Source organism: Lepidochelys kempii, chromosome 8 (assembly GCF_965140285.1).
Source record: "Lepidochelys kempii isolate rLepKem1 chromosome 8, rLepKem1.hap1, whole genome shotgun sequence".
NCBI classification, from domain to species: Eukaryota; Metazoa; Chordata; order Testudines; family Cheloniidae; genus Lepidochelys; species Lepidochelys kempii.
Window position 1 is genome coordinate 6,411,175 of NC_136387.1, and position 22,094 is coordinate 6,433,268.

Genomic DNA, 22,094 nt, shown 5'->3' on the forward strand with positions numbered 1-22,094 from the left:
TAACTGCTCCTGTCCCCTGATCCTTAACAGGCTTGATTCCTAATAACCGACTCTCAGTTCCTGACCTCAGCTCCTGGACCTGACAGGCATTTCATCATTTACATGCCTAGCCCTTTGGGGCCGGGACCCATGGCTTAAGGTAACTGATAAAGCACCTTGCACATTTTGGGTGCCAAACAATATTTAACAGCGTTAAATAATTAAGAATAGCCTACTTGTTACATATAAATGATCACAGCTGGTAACTATGGACATTTAACCCAAAAGGGTAAAATTTATCCAACATCTAAAAAATAAAGTTGAGTATAAAAATCGCATCATGGAAGCCTTTAATAAAATAAAAATAGACCTTATTTATTGAATAAAACAACAGAATACATGATCCGGGTACAACACCAAATACAAATCAGTTCTTTCACTGGGCAGATATACATACTGTGTGCTGGCAGTACACACACATGCTGGCACAAAAAAAATACATCGACAGATTAGATATATTTATACACACGCTTTTCCTGGTCACTGACCTGCTGACAACGTGGAAGTCAAATGGTAGGTCTCACGGATCATCCAGACCAATGCTGGCTGTGACTACCTTATGTCACATTACACTTCGCTCCGCAATTATTCAGTCATTCCATGGATAAGTGTAACCCCAGCTAAATGCACCCTGTTCCCCACCCCTTTATTTTCATTTAAATATAGCTGAAAGGCCCAACATTTAAGCTAGTCAAAAAATTTTGAATAATGTTGTCCTGATCATAGGAATCTACAAGCACCTCAAATGCGAGGACTTCAGCACTGATTACAGTCTAAATTCACAGTTACTTAAACTGCCATGCCAACCATTCATTCTAAACACCAGGGACCAAGTGTTGTTCTCATCAGGGGTAAATCCATTGACTATGAATGGAGTTACTCCTGTTACCCAGGAGTAGATCTAAAGTGGAATTTTGTCCTGGGTTTCTTTACCATTGCAGATGGGCATGTCATGCACTCTTTCCCTCTACTCTGCCATGAAATCCCCTTTTCATTCCCTTGATTGGAGATGTGGTACCACACCCGAGTTAGAGGGACAGCATGATATGCATGTAAAATGCAACCAGGGGCTCCAAAAGTAGATGTGGCCACTTCTGTAATATCCCTCTAAACATGATCATATGGCCAAGACAGTTAGTACAAACAAAACAATTTTCCCCCTCTTCTGAACCAGCAGCAAGCTGCTAATATTCAGAGAGCAAATAATCCCGTGTTATCCAAGTGCTCTGTAAAGTTATATTTAATCTATGTTGTGTTCTGTGCAAGAGTGCCCACTGAGCCAGCCCTCAGAGCTGTACAGTGCTGTATCAGCTCAGGGCTGACAGTAGAAACAGCTTTTAAATGGAGGTGGGGGAAGAGGACACGTACTGTTGGGGGCCATAACTTATAGTTTATGTCCCATTAGCAATAATTCTGACATTAGTATTTTACATGGAGCAAGGGAGGGGAGGTTGATGGAGTGCTGGGGTTAACTTGAACGGTCACTTCTACCTGGGGAATTGGAGAAGAGACACCCCTCCACGGTCAATCAGGACTGTGTAGAGGCCAAGAGCAGCATACGTGGATGGGTGGGAGTGGGAGGGGGAGCCACACACATTAGTGTTCCATTAGATGGAATAATCCTTACGCTGGCTGGCAAGGAGAGCCTGGCTGATAACAGGAGGTAGTGGCTATCAATTGCTGCCAACTTTCCATCACGCAGAAGACAAAGCCATGAAGCCAAGAGAAACTGTTCCGAGACTCCAGCATGCAATGATGCTGGGTAGAAAAAGGTGAGGCTCAGTGAGTTGCATGTCAGTAATGAAATCAGACACCAGAGTAAGTTCTATAGGAGTCAATATAAAATGATCTTTTACATTACACTCTTTCCATATGTAGTGTGCACGTCAAGCGCCGTTCCCCAGTGCAGTTCCCGGAAATAGGGGTCTGCTGATCCTGATCTCGTTCACACTGCTCTCAGCGCAATTACTTGCAATTTACACCAAAGCAAGAGACAGCAGGATCAGGTCCTTGGTCTTAAAGGGACACTCCAGCTAGATATCAACTGGCAACTCAAGAGCTTCACCTAAGTAAACAGTAACAAGCCCTCACTGGCGGCTGGGCTTGCTATGACCTTCAGCACGAAGGCTGCAGATGGAGCAGGTTTTGTTTTGCAGATGCAGCCACCCCAATGATGAGAGTGGCAGTAAAAATGTAAAGGAGCATAAGATATAGCTACCTGCAGCTAAAAAAAGCTACATCTCTGTACAACTGGCCTGAAAATCTTGCAGGAAGACACCAGGCCTGGGCACACTGGTGTAGATAACGTATGCAATGCTGAACTGATGCTGAACTGAATGCAATTTCTATACTATGACTGCATCGTGGGGAAAGAGGCTACTTACATACAATAGGAGGGACCTGAGTGAAGTTTATGTATTGAAGCTCATCTCCAGATAGCTTCTCATCCTGGCATTTTGTCTTCTCTCAAAAAAGGTCTAAAACCCCAAAGAACGGTAAGCCCCACTGTTTCCCAGAACCAAGAAGCCAGCACACCAAATTTGCCTACATTTCCCCAAGCTCAGTTCAAACCAGTCACAGTATTCCTTGCTGAAACCAGGGCTGGCTCTTGGCCCAGATGGAACTTGTTCCTAGAGTCTGTTGACTGCACTGGGGCTGCAGAGATAGCAGGGTATCTGCGGGGTGGGAGAGGGGATCTCTAAAGGAAAGGTGTGCCCCTGGAGAGGACACACTTTGAGGCTTTGAAGGAGAGGTACTAGAGAGTGGGAAAGAAGCTTGGCCCACGCCAGGGTCTGGAGAGATGCCGATATGCATTGTTTTGGTCAGGCTGTTTTCAAGGAAATATGAACTTAATGTTCTGCTAAGAGTTTGTTTGCTTCAGGAAACAACCTGCATAACAGGAGCTGATGAAGGAAGTGAATTCTCCATTTAATGAAAACATCTGTGTTAGGAATGTACATGGAGAGAGCAGCACAGACAATGTAGGTCCACAATTGCTTCCTGAACATCTCCCTGAGGGCTCCTGGAGACAGAAGCAGCTTTTGGGAAATGCAAAAGCACAATAACCCCATTTACCAGGGTACCTTTTAAAACCAACCCTTGGTATGGCCACAGCATAAATCGACACCTTCCAGTAAAGCCCTCAGGGTCAGGTATTCACGACCCAACCTCTTGGGTGGAGCAGGACCTGCCTGCCATGTTTTGGAATTGCCATTAAAAAAAGCCTGCCTGAAAATGCCATCCTGCCATTTCACATGTGCACAGACTCCACTTCCAGGCCTGTGTTAGGGCTGCAGAGACTTGCGGCTAGGCCCTGCTAGTTACTTAAGACAGCCACTTTGTGGCCAAGGGGAAATCAAACCCTGCTCCTGTTCTAATTAAATGAAATGCTCCAGCCATTGTATAGACTGATCTTTCCATTGCTACACTAGTCCAAGAGCTCAGAGGTTTTGGATGGTTTAGAGACAGTATCAACCCTCCCTTCAGACCATTCATATTCAGCACAGGGCTTTGGGAACAAACCTCTGCTGATCACCCGCTGCAAGTTTGGCTTCCAAGCTTTGATTTCAAGATGTATATACATTGGCCATACTTGCCCCACCGTAGCAAATAAATAAATTCAGCCCAAAGCCCTTTCAGATTGTGCTTACTTTTAGACACGAGATTAACAAACCATCCTGCTGGAGTGTTGGCAACGCCTTTAAAAAAAATCAATGTAAAAAACTAAATTACAAAAAACAATCACTACAAAGTAGTCCTGGATGTGTGCTGAAAGCGTATGCTGGGACGCTATTGGATTTCCAGCCGTCGCTTTACGAACACTCCCTTCATTAGCACTTTCATTCACACTTGAGTGATCCCCTCCTCTTACGCTAACCAGAAGGAAGAGATTTTTAAGTCAAACTCTGTATCTATATCCATGGATTGCTTACTCTAGTCCTTTGGTCATTGACAAACTGTTGCAAGCCACAGGAATATGAGAGAGGGTGTCATGTCAAGCCACGCCTCACCAAAGCATGACAATGACAAAGCTTTAAACAGCTTATCGCTGCCTAGAGATCCAGCGCAAAGTAAAGGGAAATCAATGAAAGAGAAACATGAAAGAGACAGCTCCCTTCCCTCACGAATCAAACCAAGTGGATAAAACAGATAACGCTTCTTCCTACCTAGCAAGTAGTGGGACCCCCAAAGGATAGATCCAGCAGGGGAAGAAAAGAGAAACGCAGGTTCTTTATAACAATTTGCCTTCGGTTCTCATCGGCATGATTCAGCATTTGTGCTATCAGTGATTTATAACAAACAGCGAGGTAGCACCACCCAGCAGGGGCATAGCTACGGTGGGTGTAAACACAAGACATCCCTTGTAGGCAGGGAGCATTCCAGGGTGAGGTGGAGTGAGCTTAAAGAAGTACTGGCAAGGGGACATCCCTGTCCCATGCCCTTTTTTGAAAGAAAGGGGTAAAGGAAAGTGGGCTCCTAGTCCAAGAATAAAATAACTGCCTCAGCAAGGAAGTGAAGCTCCCAGACACCATCACAGGCTGCTCCGTGCGTACCTTGTTCCTAATGCTTTCGATAAACCCCACATAGTTTATACAGAGTCTACAAAGGAGGAAAAAAAAAAAAAGACAACTAAACTTAAGTCAGGGATTTAGCACAATCCCCCAACTCTTCTCTGAAACCCAAACACACACACAGACTTGCCTCATCCCATGCGACCTAGAATGGACGGAGCCCGAGATGGAGTGTGGCAGGGATCTAGGCTGAAAAAGGCCCAGACAGTTGGGTTTGTAATGTGGATTCCAATAAACAATGCCATCTAATACTTATGTGTTTGGCTCCTCAAGCTAGAGAGCGCTCTACCCACCGAGGCCCGCCTTACACACGGCGAGTGTCAAACCGGGCTGTGACTATCAGCCTGCCAGGTCAGTGCACGAAAGAGATTCTCTCTCATTGTGCAGTTTCCTGCTCCCTTTTCCCCTTGTTGCCACTGTAATTTTCCAGGTTCTACAGCTCTGAAGGATGAGGGCTCTAATGTGTCACTCACTGGCTGGAGTTGCTCTGTTGCCATGAATTAAAGTGCTGAAAAAAAAAAAAAGGGTTGGCACCAGAAAAGAGTCAGAGATTCTCTTTTTCTGGGCAGAGGGGAGTTTGGGAAGCGTAGAGGTACCCTGAGCTGTGAAGCAGTCATCTAGATCCCTGAAAGAGCCCAAGGATTTCTTCCCTCCCCTTGGTACTCTATAGTCTAGAAGCATGTCCACTTAAAACTGAAGTACCTTGGCACCTGTAGGTATGTCACCTTAATCTGCCAGAAGGATCCCGGTGGAGCAAAGGAAGGCACTCCATCCCAACCAGGGGCCGCAAGTCATCTCTGCAGGGCTCCCAGAGCCAAGCAATGAGACCCCCCCCCCCCAAAGTGGGAACTGCAGACTAAGAGGAGAGGGAAAGGGAATGGGAATCGGGGTCCTGTCTTTTCCAGTTGTGCATTCACCCTCACTTCACCTGGACAAATACATTTAAAGAGAAGGAAGGGAGAGTCACTGCCTCGACCCTGATGAAAACCCAGTGAGCTGCCAAGAGGCTGTATGGCGCTGCTGGGGTGGAGTGAGGGAAGGAAAAGGGGTCACTAGACCAAGGCTCTGGTGGTGTTGGCAATGGGGGGTGTGGCCAGTGCCCAAAGGGACTCGTAGGTGCCCACCACAAACCCCGCCAAGCCCAGGATGCTGATCAGGAAGTCTTTGGCGACGGTGACGGGGTGGATGCCTTCGGCATAATAGGTGGTGATCTCCAGCAGGGGAGGGATGATGAGGGCGAGAGCACTGCTGCTCACAGAGCCCACCAGAGAGATGACGATGTCCAGGCGGGGGATCAGGATTGCCAGCAGGCCTGGGAGAGGGAGAGAGAAATACAGGGCTGTTAGTACTGGCATCTGGAGAGGGACCACTCTCCTCTGAGCAGGTGGGAACAGACAGGCCATCACAGCATAAGGTGAATAAGGCAGCAGGGGTCGGTGTATGGTCCCGTGGGTTAGATCTCTGCCTCTGCCCACCAACCAAATGAAGCTTTGCTGGAAGCCAGCAGCCTGGGTGTCTCTTCCCGCCTCCCTCCTCAAAGTCTGTTAAAGTGACAACACACATCTAGGGTACAGAACGACCCAATCCAGGCACAACTTCCCCCGCCCCCAAGGTGGGATTGTCTGTTGGATAGGGCACTCCGAAGCCCCGGGCTTTACTCCTGGCTCTGCCAATTGAGTCACTGTAACCTGGGCAAGTGAGATTCTCTCTGGAGATAGCACTTGTCTACCCATCTAAAGCGGAGAGAGCTACAGATGACAGGTGCTGGTGTCATTAACCAAAGCAAGCAGGAGCTTTTCAGGGGTTGGTCTTCCGGAACAGCCCCTTGGTGCTCGGTATTTAGAGGCCATTTGGAGCTCCACCTTGCCCCAGTTTGCACACAAGATTGGCTAGAGAGACTGTGACCAGATTGGGGGGGAGGAGAGAAGAGGGGGAACAACTCCTCCAGGAGTGCACTAGGGTTCCACGGAGAGCCATCGTGCACAGGGATTCGGCACCATCGTTCCTGGACTCACATATCATTAAATGATGAGAAACGCATCAGAAATCCCCACAGTGGCAGCTTCACTCCAGGAATCAGTCAGGTTCACGGTCCCAAGAACTGTGGCTATTATCTTTTCCCAGAAGAAAACCGACACATGGTCATGCCTTCTCCCCTTCAGTCTGGGGAGCATGGGGTCCCCTCAGTGGCCACCAGACTGAGGTGTCTTGTTTGAGCAGGAGTCAGAAGGGCGTCGTGCTCCCAGCTGGCTAGGCCACAGAAAGGCCAGCAGCCCAAGGGGCGAGTGTCTCCTTGCAATGGGGAATACTGCTCTTCAGCAGAGGGTAGGTTCCTTCAGAGCAACAGGACATGTCAGACAGCAGCCCAGTACAAAGGAATAAGCCACAGATTCCCAAGCCGCATCCGCTGTCTCTGGACTCCCTGGACAAGGCTGGGCATACAGGGGCAAGTTATTTTTGAGTTTAAGCTTAGGCCCCCTCTACTGCCAACGTAACCCTCCCCACCTGCCATGGGTTCTGTTGCCTCTGAGGGAAGGTGGAGAGAAGATAGAGGCTGGATCATTAGTGCACAGGGCAGCTTGCAATGGAGGAGGGGAGCAGTGACCCAGCGCTCTCACCAGTCAAACATTTACACATTCAAGGCCGCCTGTGGAACAGAGGCTCACTGGTTAGGGTGAAGCAAGGGAGGGATGTGGAAAGCAGAAGGAGCAGCCCACTGGACAGGAGGAGTTCAGATCGCTATTTGGAAAATGCATTTTGAAGTGAGTCGTTAACGGCACCATGGCAATAGGACTGGGCTACTTGCAGAGCTTCAGTTTTATGAGGAGGAGGCTCATTTAACTTATTTCTATAGGGCCCACGGTTGTGGCAGTGAGACATCCACTTATAGACAGCAGGCGCATCCCCTGAGAACAAGAGCTAAAACCAGTTTGTTGCTAAAGACCCAGGCCTTTTGCATCATGCCCTGGAGGTCTGCTGGACTCTGGCTCCAACAGGCTACAGAGGGGAGTGAGAAAACCAGGCACACACAGGGCCTGACAGCCAGGGCCCCCAACCAATCTTAACAGCAGTGACAGAAAGCAGAGCTAGGCACTAACGGATAAACAAGCCTTGGGAAAATCTGGGCCTTTACAAGCCTGCCAAGGCCTTGGGCTGCATCTGGCGAGGGACAGGGAGCCAGCACACAAACCAGGTGGTATGTGCTTACCGCAGGTAAGCAGCTGCACCTGCTGCACAGGGACACCAAGACCTTTGTTATGCTGCACACAAACGGAGCTTTCCAGCTAATCCAGAGTCATGTCCCCTCCCACTGCCAAGTAAGGACCCAATTTTCAAAATCAGGGGGTTAAACTCAGATCTACATGCCCAATGTCAGGAATCCATGCTTCAGATTAGGACCAACACCAGCAGGGTTGGCTGCGTAACACGTGCTCAGATCTGTGGTTGTGCGGACCATAAGAGCAATAAAGAGGATTTTCGAGGGACACTGATCTCTTAGGGCAGAGGGAGGGTTAAATAGGCCTTCATAGCATTCCAGTTGCCAATAAGCACTGTGATAATTAGCAATGATCAAGGCAATATGCATCAAGAACATGATGCTTTAAAAAGTGAATTTGGACCATTAGAGGGGGAATTTTTACACTAGAACAAAACCTGAAAGAAAAAACGAGCATGTTCCTTGGCCAGGTGTTTTCTCTATTCGCCAACACGTGTGTCCAATATTGTGTTGAAACAGCAGCTCTCTCCTTAATCCCCCACCCAAATCACAGTCCTGAATTAGTGGAACCATTCTCTTGCTACTGAAGGTAACTGTTGTGTCACACATGGCATGGCAACTTCAACTCTTCCCACCTAAGGGCTTGGATGGTAGTTAGAAACATGCAGACTTTCGCCACACGTGTCCCATTTTCATGAGGAACCTCCCGACTTGATCAGCTAGCAGTGAAGGGCATTTACTACAGGATGCTTCTCCTGGCCATCTTCATACAACCATGAACGAGGGTCACAGCTCCGGCTCAGCCCTCACTTAGAAGATAGGAAACGTGTGTGCCAACAAGAGGGAGGAGAGGAGGGTGACTGCACAGAGCCTGAGGCAGAGAGGTGGGAACAACACAGAGCAGGAAATGACGTCAAAGGCAGCAGAGGAAGTTGGACTGCACTGCCTCGGACTTTACCACTTGGCCCGCTGAGTTGTTAAACACTGACCTCCCTGATAATGACCCGAAACGAGGACCCTGCTGCCGGGCCAAGGCCTTTCGGCCCAACTGAACTCTATCGGCAGTCCCAGCATTCCTGCACAATTCACATTCTTCACCCAGACAGTAACCGCCCAGAAAAAAACACCTAGCACCCTGCTCTACCCCAAAAAGGTGTAAATTAAAACAGAGGTCGGTGCCCATCTTCTGGCACCAGTGCCGAAGGGCCATCATCACAGCGAAGAAAGGAGCACATGACGGCAAGTCAGTCAGGGTGACAGCCAATAGACTCCACTTCCAGAAATGTGAACAACTTCCGAGACTCTGGTCTGACAAAAGGCCCTGCCAGCCATATGCTGTCATGAGACTCCTCACATCCATCTCCGCCTCTCCCCACTTTCCCAGTGTCTCAGGCCATTCCAGTGCTCCATCATAGCCACCAGAACATCTCTGCGTTTCATACCACGGTTTAAACCATTGACTCCGTGAGCTCCGAGCCCATAAATCCAAAACCCCTTGAACCACAAAGAGGAGGAAGGGGAAAAGTTGTATCCCGCTATGTCAGAATAGAGCAAAGAGATTTTTTTTGCTTACCTTCGGAAATGACACCAGCACAGATGAGCCTATCAATACATCTAGAGAGGTTTTTAGAGTTAAGAAATTCCTTAAAAAAAACCCCCACAGATGGCCTAGGTTTTTTTTGTTTGACCCTACAAGTGCCCCCAAAACAGTGCCAGGTTCATTATTTTGAATTTATTCAGTTGTCGAGGAGAAGTTTTTCCAAGATGGCACACACCCCAACCCCAGGCCATTAATTTGGTGGGTGAAGCTCTTGATATGATTTGTAGAACTGGTTGAAAGTTTTTTGTTGAAGTCTTACCCAGCAACACATGGCTTTTTGATCAGGACAAAAATTGTGGAAAATTTGTTTTGGTGAAAATTTTGAAGACTGAAAACACTAGACTGACAACTGAAAAAAAAGTGGAGAATCTGGGATTCTCTGCCCCCGAGCTCCCCAATGTCCCCCTACTCTTCCAGTTGGGGTGAGATGAGAAAAAGACAACCTCAAATTTTGTTTCAAGCATTAGTTTTATTTAGTAAAAACCCACAAGATTCCATGGATAGTTTCAAATGAAAAAAATCTGTCTCCCCCCTCACACACCCCAGCTTCAACGCTTACAGAAAATACTAACCCTGGTTTGACTGCCCCTAATGATTTCCATTACTGAAGTTGTATATTGGGCCCTGGGTGTGACACATGCTCTGCTACACAGAAAGAGAGAGAGAGAAACTCCAAGCTAGTTGTGGGATGTTCTCTCAGCTGCCAGCCACATTAGCCTGGGTGTATGCTGCTTCACTCTTTGTAATCCTAAACAGAATGATGACCCTACAACACTGAAGAGAGATGGCCCAGTAGTTAGGGCACTAGACTGGGACACTAGAGAGCAGAGTACAATCCACTGCTCCGCCACAGATGTCCTGTGTGACCTTGGGTGAGTCACTTAGCTTTATAATGCCTCAGCTTCCCATCCGCAAAATGGTAATACCACCACTTACCTCCCTCACAGGACTGTTGTGAAGATTAGTGCATTAAAGACTGAGGCACTCCAGCACTACAGTAGTGGGGCCGGATAAGTACCACAGAGAGCAGTTCAATAAAATAAATCAATTTAAAAAAATTGTAAGAGCCAAAGCCCCAGACAGCTAACTTATTAAGAAAGGAAAAGACAAGGTGGGCAGCCCTCTTCATCGTCGGTGCTCAATGGCATTGTTAAGGCTTTTCAGTACACAAAACCTTAAGGACGAAGGCAACCGGATTCTGCACAACAAAAAAAAGATTCTCGGCAATGGAAGTAGGGCACTTCAAAGCATAATCACCACAGAGAAAAGGAAATTGGTTGATTGCTTTGAAAACAAGGCCTGTCAAAAAAAAAATACTGTCTGCTACACACTCGGGGGGGGAAGAATCCAACTCCTCGAGCCCAGGATATAGGAAAAAAACATTGCATTTTTGCACCCAGAGCTTATTTATTTTAATATGGGTCACCAGAAAACAGATCTCTTGTGCAACGGAACAAGAAATGTGCCTGGAAAGAAACGTGGCTCTGTTCAGCTTGCATCACAGCGCCCCCGACAACAAGGTCTTCAGTCCAGGGGTCATTCTGCCAACACAGCTCCAGTGTGAGGGCTAGGGGCAGCCAGGTAAGATGGCAACTCAACTCTATGACAGCCACTGGAGCCGCAGGTTCTGACACACCTAGTTCGGTGGCTACGCTGCCCCGTGACACTCAGACAGCGAAGTACACGGCCGCCGCTGCAAGCAACTTGCTTAGGTTAGCGCCTCTGACAGAGCTTTCTAATCACATCACAAGATCAGGGCCTTGAAACTAACAGCCATCTAATTCAACAGCACCGGCAAGCCTGGCTGGTTAGCTCAAGACTGGCCACGGTGGAACCTCAGGGAAGGGCTGAGGGGTTGCAGCAGAAATCTGTTCTCAATCGAGTTTTGCTGGAATTAAACACAATGTCACAACACAGGCAGCAACTCCTAAGTTAAGGCCAACTTGCCCTTCTGTGGCCCCGCTCTGCTTAGACAGCGCAGGACCTGCTGTAGCATAGGATTTTGCAGCTGTGTGCTGCGGTCAGTCTCCAAGTAAGGTTACAGCAGCGCGAGACCGACTGGATGCCGAGCTCATCCTACCCCTGTCCGCTGTAAAGGTGACCTGAGAAAACAAATCCGATGTGTGCTCCTGGCTGTCTTTGGAGCATATGCGAAAGGGGCGGGGAAGTAGTCTCAGGGTTTGTCTACCCCATACGGCATTGAGCTCTTGTGGCACTTAGTGAAGATGCTATTTATGCAGATAGGAGAGCTTCTCCCATCGGGGTAGGAACTCCACCTCCCCGAGAGGCAGTAGCTATGGTGACAGGAGAAGCCCTCCCATCGATATAGTGCTGTCTACACCAGGAGTTCAGCCGGTATAAGTGCATCAGCGGGGGGGGGGGGGGGGGATTTTCCACACCCCTGAGCAATGCAGTTATGCCAACATACGTCTGTAGTGTAGCCCAGGGCTTGGTGTCAAGTCTGGTCTTCCCTGTTCTGCTGCAAGTCTCCCTGGAAAGCCCAGGAGCACCGGAGCTGACAATTGTCTCAGACTGATCAGAGGCACAGAGGACTATGGCTCTTATGGTTTGGAGCAAGTAATCACAACTCACTCCACCGGCTGGAAAAAGCAGCGTAGGCACCAGGGTTCTGGCACATTACAGTGCTTTCCTCAATGAGGCGTTTTGCATGCCAGGTAGCAGGAGCCAGCCCGCTAGGAGGCATGCAGTACCTAGCAAAGGAGGCCACCCGTTCACGGATTAAGAAGCAACGAGGATAGGAGAGAGGATCACAATCAAGCCAGCAAGCAGCTCACCCTTTGAGTGCTGGAGTGAGATTCCTGCTACAACCTGTTCATAATGCAGCATCCTCTAACGCCAACAGGGGGCACCTTTGAGCAATTTATGGCCTTGTAGCATTCTGTGTAACTTTTCCTATATTACTACCCCAGCTCTGTCTGCCTGGAGTCCTGCGCTTTGCTCTAGACAGACATCTGGGCACTGAACTTTCGTGTCTAAAGCTAGTAAATTAGCCTCTGTAAGCAGGTTGCTGCTTGCACAAGACAGCCACAGATGATTGGACGTTATTCCTCTGATCACAGGATCAAGATGCTCATTTGAGTAGCACAAGGGGCAACCTGCAGACATGGAATGGCATTTCAAATGGAAAGGATTCAGTGTAATAACTCTGCCAGAATCACTGTCCCCCTCCCCATTCTTCTCTCCAGTAGCAACAATAGCTGAGAGAAGGGGCCGTAGTGCAAGAAAAGCTCTTCGTGAAGAGCTCTCGGGCATTGAAAGATCTCAACAGCTGGACTGAGGGCACTTTTGCAACTGTTTCTTCTATCACCTCCAGATCTTCCTTTACAAGAGCTACTGGCCGTCCATGAGGACCATGTTAGAATTTGCCTCAATCTAAGGAATTGTGTACGTGGGCAATTTGTTGTCACAACACCTGCTGGATTCAAAATCCTGACTCAGGTAACTAATTCAACGGGGTTTGATAGACTCACTGCAGTCTTCCATGGGCCTTTTTGTCCCTATCCCAACACCGCGGTTTGCCACAGTTCAGCTGGACTGAGAGCTGTGGGCTTAATGGAGAACAGACCCGCACAGTCTTGCTGCCATCATCAGCTTCTCATTTATGCATACTAAAGCCACAAAGCAAGAAAGGCCTACAATTGTGCCAAGGAAAAAGGGAGAAATCTTGGTTTTCCCACTTTTGATGGTTTTGCACCCAAATATTATTGGCAGGGGGTAAACAGAGAACCTTAAAAGCCTGGATATTTTACATTGGGGGGGAAAACCACATGGCTGTAGATCTTAAAAACTGAAGTGTTCTGACAATACTGGGGCCCAACTCTGCCCTCAGTTACAGGGTGTAGCTCCCACTGAAGTCAACAGGAACTGTAGCCACATAACTGATGGCAGATGCAGCCTCTCAGAATGTACACAGTCCTTTTCACCTCAAGGTGAACCACCTTGTCAGGAAGGCTGGTTAGCATCAAAGTCAAGATTAGAACTCAGGTCTTTGGCTCCCAGGCCTCAAAAGCAGGCTCAGAAGTGGCCCAAACACTACACCGGACAGAGTGATGGTACTGAGATACTGGCTGCTACACGGAAGCAGATATTTCACTGCCACTGAGCTGCTTCCAGGAACAGCCGGCCATCAGGCCACGGCAAGGGAGTGAAGGAAGCCTGGATCACTTACAAAGCTCCATGGAAAGAGGCTTCACCTCTTGATAAAAGCTCCGCATTCCAATGCTGCAGTTTAAAGAGGGGGCTGCCCTGCTCCACTGCTTAACTCAAGTATGGCACTTGCTCAGGTCTGGCTCAAGTTAAGGGTGTGAGCGAGATGGAAGGGAGGGATGCTGAGGAATAACAGGAGCCAGACACTTTTGCACCTCATTTTCCTCTTTCTCATCTCTCCTTCCCCCAGTCAAAATATTCCCCACCCATCTCCTGGCTCCAAAGGGCACAACCCTACAGAGACAACTCGCAGGGCAAGCAGAGTAACGGGCTGCAAAATGTGCTATCGTGTGTCCCCTACGACTCCTTTAATTGTGGTGGTTCAAAGTAAACACAATTAAAACCCCACTGAAAACAAGCAGCAAAAGTAAATCACCGGCTGCAGTCCCTCAGCCTCAGGGGACAACCATTGAGCTTTCCACAGATATTAATTCAAAGGGCTTTTAACGGTGTAGGTTTAGAAGTGCTAAGCTAAAACAAATCCAAACTGCACCCTCTCTTGGGCCACCGAAGCTCTGACAGAGGCTTAGTCCAAGGTCATGAGATCATTCCAATGAATATTCATGCCAACCACTTAATGGCTTTTATCCTCTGAGAGCCCGTGATCTCACTCCCCTCTGAGTGAACTCACACTCACTCCCCTCTGAGTGCACAAACCCAGCAGGGATATGCGTGACAAAGGAATCCATGCCTGTCCCCTTAGCACATCTGGGACTATTTTTAATCCACCATCTGTGGGCTCGCTGCAGTCACACACGGATGGCTACCAAAACCCATCTCCTTTAACCCTTTGTTCTTTCCCAGCCTCTTGATGTATCCGCTCGGGGAGTCCATTTCTAGTAGTAGATACTACTGTTAGTACAAACTCTGGATGCAGGAAAATTGAAGTTGTGGTTTATTTGTAGTACTTACTGGCCATGAGTTGTTTGGAAAGGGGGTGGCACTGATGGGTTCCCCCTGCATCCATCCTCCTTGGCATCAGAGAAAGGCTCTGGCGTCAGCCATGCATAGGGACCATCTACACAGCAATTCTCACTGATTCAGTAACTCCGTTTGATCCTATCAACACAGGCCCCACACAAACCCAACCTGGTGAGAATTTCTTGGTGCCCAGGTTCTTCGTCTGTTGCTCACCACTGTGGTATCTAAGAGGACAGCACTGGAACAGTCTTATTAGCAGCATAGCCCCTGCACCCCCAGCATGGAAGGCTATTTGGCGGCTTCCAGTCTTTCGGAGAAGACCTGCATACAGAAGCATGACCTGCTTCATCCTCTGGCGTGATCCAAGCTCAGCAAAATCTGTGGCAGAGCGCTCCTTAGGCAAAGGCCCTCCACCAAGAGCTCCCCAGTCCACAACTGGCTCTAGGTCCCGTCAGCCTCTGAATCTGTGTTGCCTTGCACAGAGAGGTAGCCCAGAGGTAACTGGCATACCGAAAGCTTTGATGAGGGCCAGGATGTTGAAGATGCTGGATTGGACGGGGAGCAGCAATACAACAAGCTTTTGATTGGTCTGGCCTAGCCTAGGAGACCGGCAGTAGCCAGTTGTCCCTTGCAGCCTTCTAAGTCAGTGTCTGGCGACGTGCGTTGCAGTGACTCGAGAAAGGTGATACAGCAGATTACAATGGTTAGGTCGGCATTGAGGGGAAGGAGCGCAGTCTTCCCACTAGCCAGAGATGGAATGAGGCATCTCTGGCTGCAGTGAACTGAATATCCAGGGACAGCAATAAGCCCAGACTCCAAATCTTTACCTACTCACGATGCTCCCTACAGAGGATGCAATCATCTCAACCAATTCCTTGGTACACAGGTTTCAGAGTAACAGCCGTGTTAGTCTGTATTTGCAAAAAGAACAGGAGGACATGTGGCACCTTAGAGATGAACCAATTTATTTGAGCTTAAGCTTTCGTGAGCTACAGCTCACTTCATCGGATGCACAGTATGCATCCAATGAAGTGAGCTGTAGCTCACAAAAGCTTATGCTCAATTGGTTAGTCTCTAAGGTGCCACAAGTCCTCCTTTTCTTTTTGGTATACAGGTCGTCTGCATTGCTTCCAGGCAAGACCAACGCTAAACACCTGCTGCTACAGCCACTCTATCAGCCTTCAAAGTTCTTCGAGGTTAGGGCTTCCCTTTGGGCTATTCAGCTTCCATGGAGTAGACTTATTTGAGCCTCTCGCCCTGCTCAGAAGATTGTTCTGTTTCATTTTGCCAGTTCTCCATTCATATACTGTGATTCGGGCATGTGCGCTCTCAGCAGTTGGGACAAAGAACAGAGAGCAGGAACAGATTAAGTTACCCTTTCACGGTAGGAGTGACCCATCCACTCTAGAGTAAGGGTGAGTTCCCCCAGCAGAGGAAGCATTGGGGTCAGATTGGGGAAGCCCATATTGCTACTGGCTACGCTGCACCTGTTCTATAGATAACCATGATTTCAGCCTCCTGGCCTACTACATTAGAACTTCTTTCCAAGAACTACCCTCTTGGCAGGGGAAGATGGGCAATTTCAGATTTTCTGTGTCCATCCGGCACAGCAGCCCTGGGATGTGCAGTTGGCAGGAGGCCCAATGCTCACGCCAGAGTTTGATTATAAACCATCTATGTATTGTCTCCAGTTGTTTACCTTCCGCTTTCCTGCATGCGGCACTTAAGTGCGGGCTTTTAAGAGAGCTCCCGTGGCGGGAACAAGGGAGATGGAGATTCTCTGTGACAACTGAAGAGATTTGCTTTCAAAACAGAGTCCACAGAATGCAAAAGACAAAGGCCTGGTAAAGTAGGTCAGTTATATATGAAAGCGTGGTTGGCCGATTTAACATGCTCCCCCTCCCTGTCTTGCCTCCTCCCATCCAGCTACTGTATTAGCCAGCAACTTCTGAGTCACTGGAGGAAGTTGCCTGTTTGTGAGCTGCTCACAAGCCTTAAAGCAAGGAAGAGCAGCCAGAAACCGTCTGCAGAGTGTGTAACTGTCCAATACAAACATACATGAGCCCTACGCAAGTGGACAGGGAAGGCACCACACTGCGTACTCAGTGCACCGGGAGGTTTGCCCCATGCTTTGCATTCTGAAAGGGATTTCCTCGCCCAACAGCCGGCACTTTGGGAAGGAGTCCCTGATACGTGACCTAACACAGGCAAGCGTTGTGCATGGTTCCTATGTGCTGCTCCAACACACAGACCACCTGCAGCACCTACTCTGGGTGCATGCAGAGCCAAGCATGACCGCCTCCGAGTACAGCCAGGGAAGGGATAAATGCTGGGCAAGTCCTAACCAGCAATACGTCCGATCCCAGTACCCGGGCTCTCCTCGGCAGGGTCTAACGATTGTGCCAAAGGGCGTCAGACTGCATGGAGGTTTCGTAATGCAAATGAGTGACCGCTAAGCACCGGGGGAGATTCCGGGATACGCTGCCAACACTTTCACAAGGGTTCCCACACCGCTGGGCCCCCATCCCCCCCCGAGAAGGCGAGCAAACCGAACGGGTTTGGCTCCTACTCACATGTCACGCAGACGAGGCACGTCCTGAGGAGCAGGTTGACCCACAGCGCCCAGCGCTCTGGCACCTGGGAAACAGCCCCGGGCACAATGATTTCAGCCGGGACATAGAACTGCAGCGCGTAGGTGAAGAAGATCCCAATGGAGTAGAGCAGCTTGACAGATTGGTACAGCCTGCAAAGGGAACAGGGAGAAATCCAGTCATCTCCACTCACATCCCAGCTCCCTCAGAGGCAGAGTTAATCAAAACAAAATAAAAATAGCTATGTGACAAGAGCGAATTTAGAAGGGAAAGAGAGCTGTCTTAATCCCCATGTCTGTGAAGCCTGGCCCGGGATCCCTAGTTAAGGGGTAAGCGAGCATCCCCCTCCCAAGACAGGGCAGCACAAGCCCTAAGCCCACAGCTGAAAGGCACTTGCTCTGGCCAGGTGACTGTATCCACAAGGAGAGAGATCTCAGTGTGGGTGGGTGCCCTAGGAGTCGAACAGACCGGAGTTATCGACGATGAGTGCTTCGAGCGCTCTGACCCCGCCCCGACCGTCGTGAAGGTATGAAGGGCCAGACTGACACAGGTGCTTAAAGACGCAGCTGGGTGCCTGGGGGAATTTACAGAACTGCCTAAGGGAAGTGCCTGCCATTGAAAACAATGGGAATTAGGCGCCTAAACTACTTTGGATGTTTGGAAAATCCCACTAGATGCCTCGCTGCGTCTCTGGGCACTAAATACCTCTGGCTTCCGTGGAAGCTCCTCAGACCATACATTCAGCCCCTGGCTTAAAGCAGGTTGCTGCTAGCCAGTTCCAGGGCTTTGCTGCTTGCATATGGGTCTTCTCCCACTGCTCAGAAAGTGGGACATTTCATTCCCTAGTCAGGGTGGATCGCAGGGGCCAGGGATTTGAACTTGTGAGCACGTGCACACACAGCATGACACCGTCCACCAAGCTCCTGCCAACTGGAGTCCGAAGGCCTTTGCTCAGCTGCTGAACGGGCACTGTCCCAGCAGCACAAGCTCCCTGACCGCCTTCCCCAGCCGGAACTGCAGGGGCCACCTTTAAGGAATGCAGGGAGGCTAATCCCTATGAGGGCACTACCCACTGGGGCGCCTGACCACCCATCCACCCGGAAATGGACAGAGACCACAGGTCGCCTCACTGAGGAGCCAGCTGATCAGACTTCAGTAGCCACCAGCAACCCACGCTGGCTGTCAGCCAGTGAGCTAGAATTACAGAAGTTGTCTCTTATTACCTGCTCCCTGAGCTCTCTCTCTCATCCCTACCTTTGCTAGCAAAATTTGGGTTCTTCGCAGGAGGAAGAAAAAGCTACATTTCGCCTTGCTCTGCAGCGAGCCCGATTCTACTCTGTGCCTTAAAATAAAAAGATCAAGGCTACCTTCAAAGTGGTTTATCAGCTTTCAACATGAATATTTCACAGTTTTCAATTTCTACCCCCCTCCCCCCCCAGCCAAGGGGAACTACCAGGATTAGCACAGGCTTCGGAAGTTAAAAGCAATGCAGACGTCACCACCGCCTGCACTTTAACCTGCTCGATTAAAAAAAAACAAAAAACACCAGACTATTTTTGGAGCTCGACACAGAGGGTTTGGGGGAAGGGACTGTTAAAATAGCAATGCTGGGCAGGTTGTGTGTCCTGGTAGAGCCCCTTGCTAAGTCCTCAAGTCAGCAGGGGGCTCGCTAGGTATTCATTCTACAGTGACAGACACCAGCAATCCAAAGGGAAGGAGTTTGTCTTCTCTATGTGAGAATGACCCCGATCTGGGACCAAGGATGGCTAGAGGATACCAATTGCTGTGCAATGTCAAGGGATCCCTGGGCAAGAGAACCGGCCTTTTAGAAAAAGAGTGTTGTATAACCTGGGCCAACCAGCTGACTAGATCCCAGCATTGCATGGGCCAATCTCGATCAGGCTTCCAGTTGGTGTACATGTGTGCACGCCTGTCTGGAGAAATAAGAACAGAACAGGGGAGCAGAGCTAGACAGAACTTGTGTGGCACGGGGGAAGACAAGTGGAAGCTGGGGATGCAAAAGCTCCAGCCAAGGAAGGAGGGGCTAGCCACCTTTTTACAATCCTTTAGTGCTGCTTCTCTGCTCCACACCGAACCTGATGGGGGTTGTGGTGAAAGGACATTCCTGCTTTGGTTTGGGAAGATCAACTCAATGGTGGCAGTGCCGGGAGAAAAGCTACACACTGCCTGAAGCAGTGATGGGGACAGGTGAGGTACAAAGTGCAAGCTATAGACAGGAGCTATTTGCTGTGCATATTGGAACAGATCTCCTTTAGATTATTCCTATGTCAATATGCCTGGAATATCTTTTATAAATTCTCTAGTCACTTTACGCAGTCTTCTTAAGATAGCAAGTAACTCAAGAATTCAGACTACATTGCCCACCGTGGCTTTACAGGACATACTAGCTACTGAAAACGCCCACACTTATCAAGGCAGGCTAATGTACAAAAAGCTACAGGCAAAATTTTCATGTTGGCGAGAGACTAATTTAAGGGTGTAAATACCCTGACGCCTGTTGTGCAAGTTGGGGTTTGGGGCATAAGCTACATCCAGGTATGGGGGTGAGTTTCTGAACATCTGACCATAAGTCACCTGTTCCTGTGTTTGGTTGGTTATATTCCTACTGTGTCACACTAAGTGACCACCAAAGATGGGAAAAGGCTACAGAGAACTAGCTCCTAAAGCAAGAAGTTTGTATGAATGTAATGCACGTCTTCAAAGATCCAGAGCAGGGCTGGCCCAGGAGTCTCTGCAGGTCACAAGGAGTCAGCAACTTCGCCCCCTGCTCCCCTAGGTGGGGGCAAAGCACAATGTCACTTAAGAGTTTGGAAAAAGCCATTGATGTTTTAGAAAGTGGATGATGCTGCACAGAGGAAGGATGGTCTTGTGGTTAAGGCACTGCGGAGAGCTGGGTTAAATTCTTAGCTCTGTCAGATTCCTTGTGTGACTTTGGGCAAGCTACTTTGTTCCTCTGCCCTTCAGTTCACCATCTGTAAAAATGGGGATAGTAATATTCCACTCTCCTACCCTGTGTCTTGCCTGTTTAGACTGTAAACTCAGACAGTTAGTTCTGGCTGTGTTCTCTATTTATATGGCCATTAAAGGTCAATATCGGGGAAGTCCAATGATTCAGGATGTACGAGTTTTACTGTAACCTTTATCATGCAAGGGTAAGGAATGGCAAGCCGGGTCACATGACAAGTCAAGACACTTTCCACTAGAGGGAAAGGGTAGAGCTAGCAGGGAACAAGCCAAGATTAAGCACTGCTATCTGGTTCATAAGCCACCTTGGGACACGCAGGGTTCCAGGCCAATGAAGGCAAAGAAACTGCACACTTTTAAACTTTGAATAGTTTCCCAGACCTCTCTTGCCAACAGCACCCTGGCTCATCCTCTTTGGCAAACATTTTCTCTCCATCAGCCACCAAACATCCTGAAGACCTCAGCCTCGAGAGACTGGGCATAGCTATTCCACTACAAGTCAGTGCACAAGAGCAGTGTCACAGTTTCTGTACGAGGCACACCCATTCTCGCACATGGCCAGTGAGTGGAAAGATGGCAAAGGGGCAGCCACAGAGCCAGACAGAGGGCTTTCCTCATGGGCTGGTGTTCACATGGTTTCCCCTTTCACCAGGCAAGGAGAAGAGACCCAGCTTCAATTCCCTGCTCCACCAGACTCCCTGTGATCCATTAGGCAAGCCTGTGCCTCAGTTTCCCCTCCGTGCAATGTGGATAACAGCCACGCCCTACATCCCTGGGGAGTTGTGAGGTACTCAGATACCATGGTAATAGGGGGACGCAGAAGTACTAAGACAGGAGAAATGTCATCCATTGTTCTCCAGGGCTACACTGTATTTCACAGAGCCACATGCTTCCTACAGACAGGCTAGTCAGACTCCGCGTAGCTCGCAGATTTCTAAAGCATTCTTCCATCAGAGAGACTCGGCAGCACCCGAGACTCAACATGTCTCTTACGTAGAGAAACACAGCTAGCGCTGGGAGCAGGACACGTAGCCAGTCTGTGCCCCCAGTCCAACATGCTTTTTTTTTTTTTTTTTTTAATTAAAGAAAACCAAAGGCAGTGAATAGCTTGTCCAGTTGGAGTTACCAAAGAGGACAAGAGCAAGCGAAATATTCTGACACATTGGACAATGACCAGGGCGCCCAGGATAAGAGGCAAGACAGATGCCGTGGATTCTCCAAGCTCCTGGACACCCAGTGGCTCGGCTGGGTCTCCCCTGGGTGGGGATGTGCCATCTTTCCAAGCCATCCTAGGGTACTGGTTCAACACCAGCTTGGTCAAGGGCTAGTTAGTGACCCAATATCCCTTCCAAGAAGACCCATGTCTGAAACTTACTCAAAGTGTTTGAGGAGAGAGAGGAGGCAAATCAGATTCTTGTCTGTTACTTCTGTCCATTGCTCGAAGTGCTGTACACGAGCAGAGCACACCCGTTCCAATCAGAGGCCTTCCCGTGAACTGTTATAAAGCACGGCAGCCCGCCGGGGAGGGAGGGACTCATGATTTGTCCCATTCTGAGAAGCTCGTGGCTTTCCAAACACCTAAACCGGGGCAGGCTGGAGAAACAGAGCACACTGGGCAAGTCCTTACATCTAAGCATCTTACTGTATCAACGACACGCCTCCCCCTGTCAAAGCATATGGTTTTCCACCATTTCTTGTCGTGATGCCAGGGGAGACGGGGAAGGAGGAACAGAGCTGAGCTGACACAAGGAGCGGAGAGATGTTCCACTTTTAGAGACCAGAAGTTGGAGTCACTCTGCATCCTAGTAAAAGGCCAGGAAGCGGGGGCCCACTTAAATCCTCCCCTACAACCACCTTCCTGAGTGGCGGAGGTGGAAATCAACGTCAGGAAGTTGAGACAAAAAGGGAGTTACACAACATGCCTTCTCCTGGACTTAGGCTGG

The 22,094-nt window shown here is 49.1% G+C and overlaps 1 protein-coding gene across 1 annotated transcript in view; it reads right to left on the bottom strand.

Annotated features, from left to right (window-relative positions):
• Positions 1-328: 328 nt before the first annotated feature.
• Positions 329-22,094, bottom strand: part of LOC140915541 (proton-coupled amino acid transporter 1) — a 50,269-nt gene continuing 28,503 nt past the window's right edge. Inside the window, exons 10-11 of the mRNA XM_073355303.2 lie at positions 17,149-17,318; positions 329-5,922 (exon numbers count right to left, since the gene is read on the bottom strand). Coding sequence (XP_073211404.1) covers positions 5,663-5,922; positions 17,149-17,318 — 430 coding nt within the window. The 3' untranslated portion in view covers positions 329-5,662. The remainder of the gene's footprint in view (positions 5,923-17,148; positions 17,319-22,094) is intronic.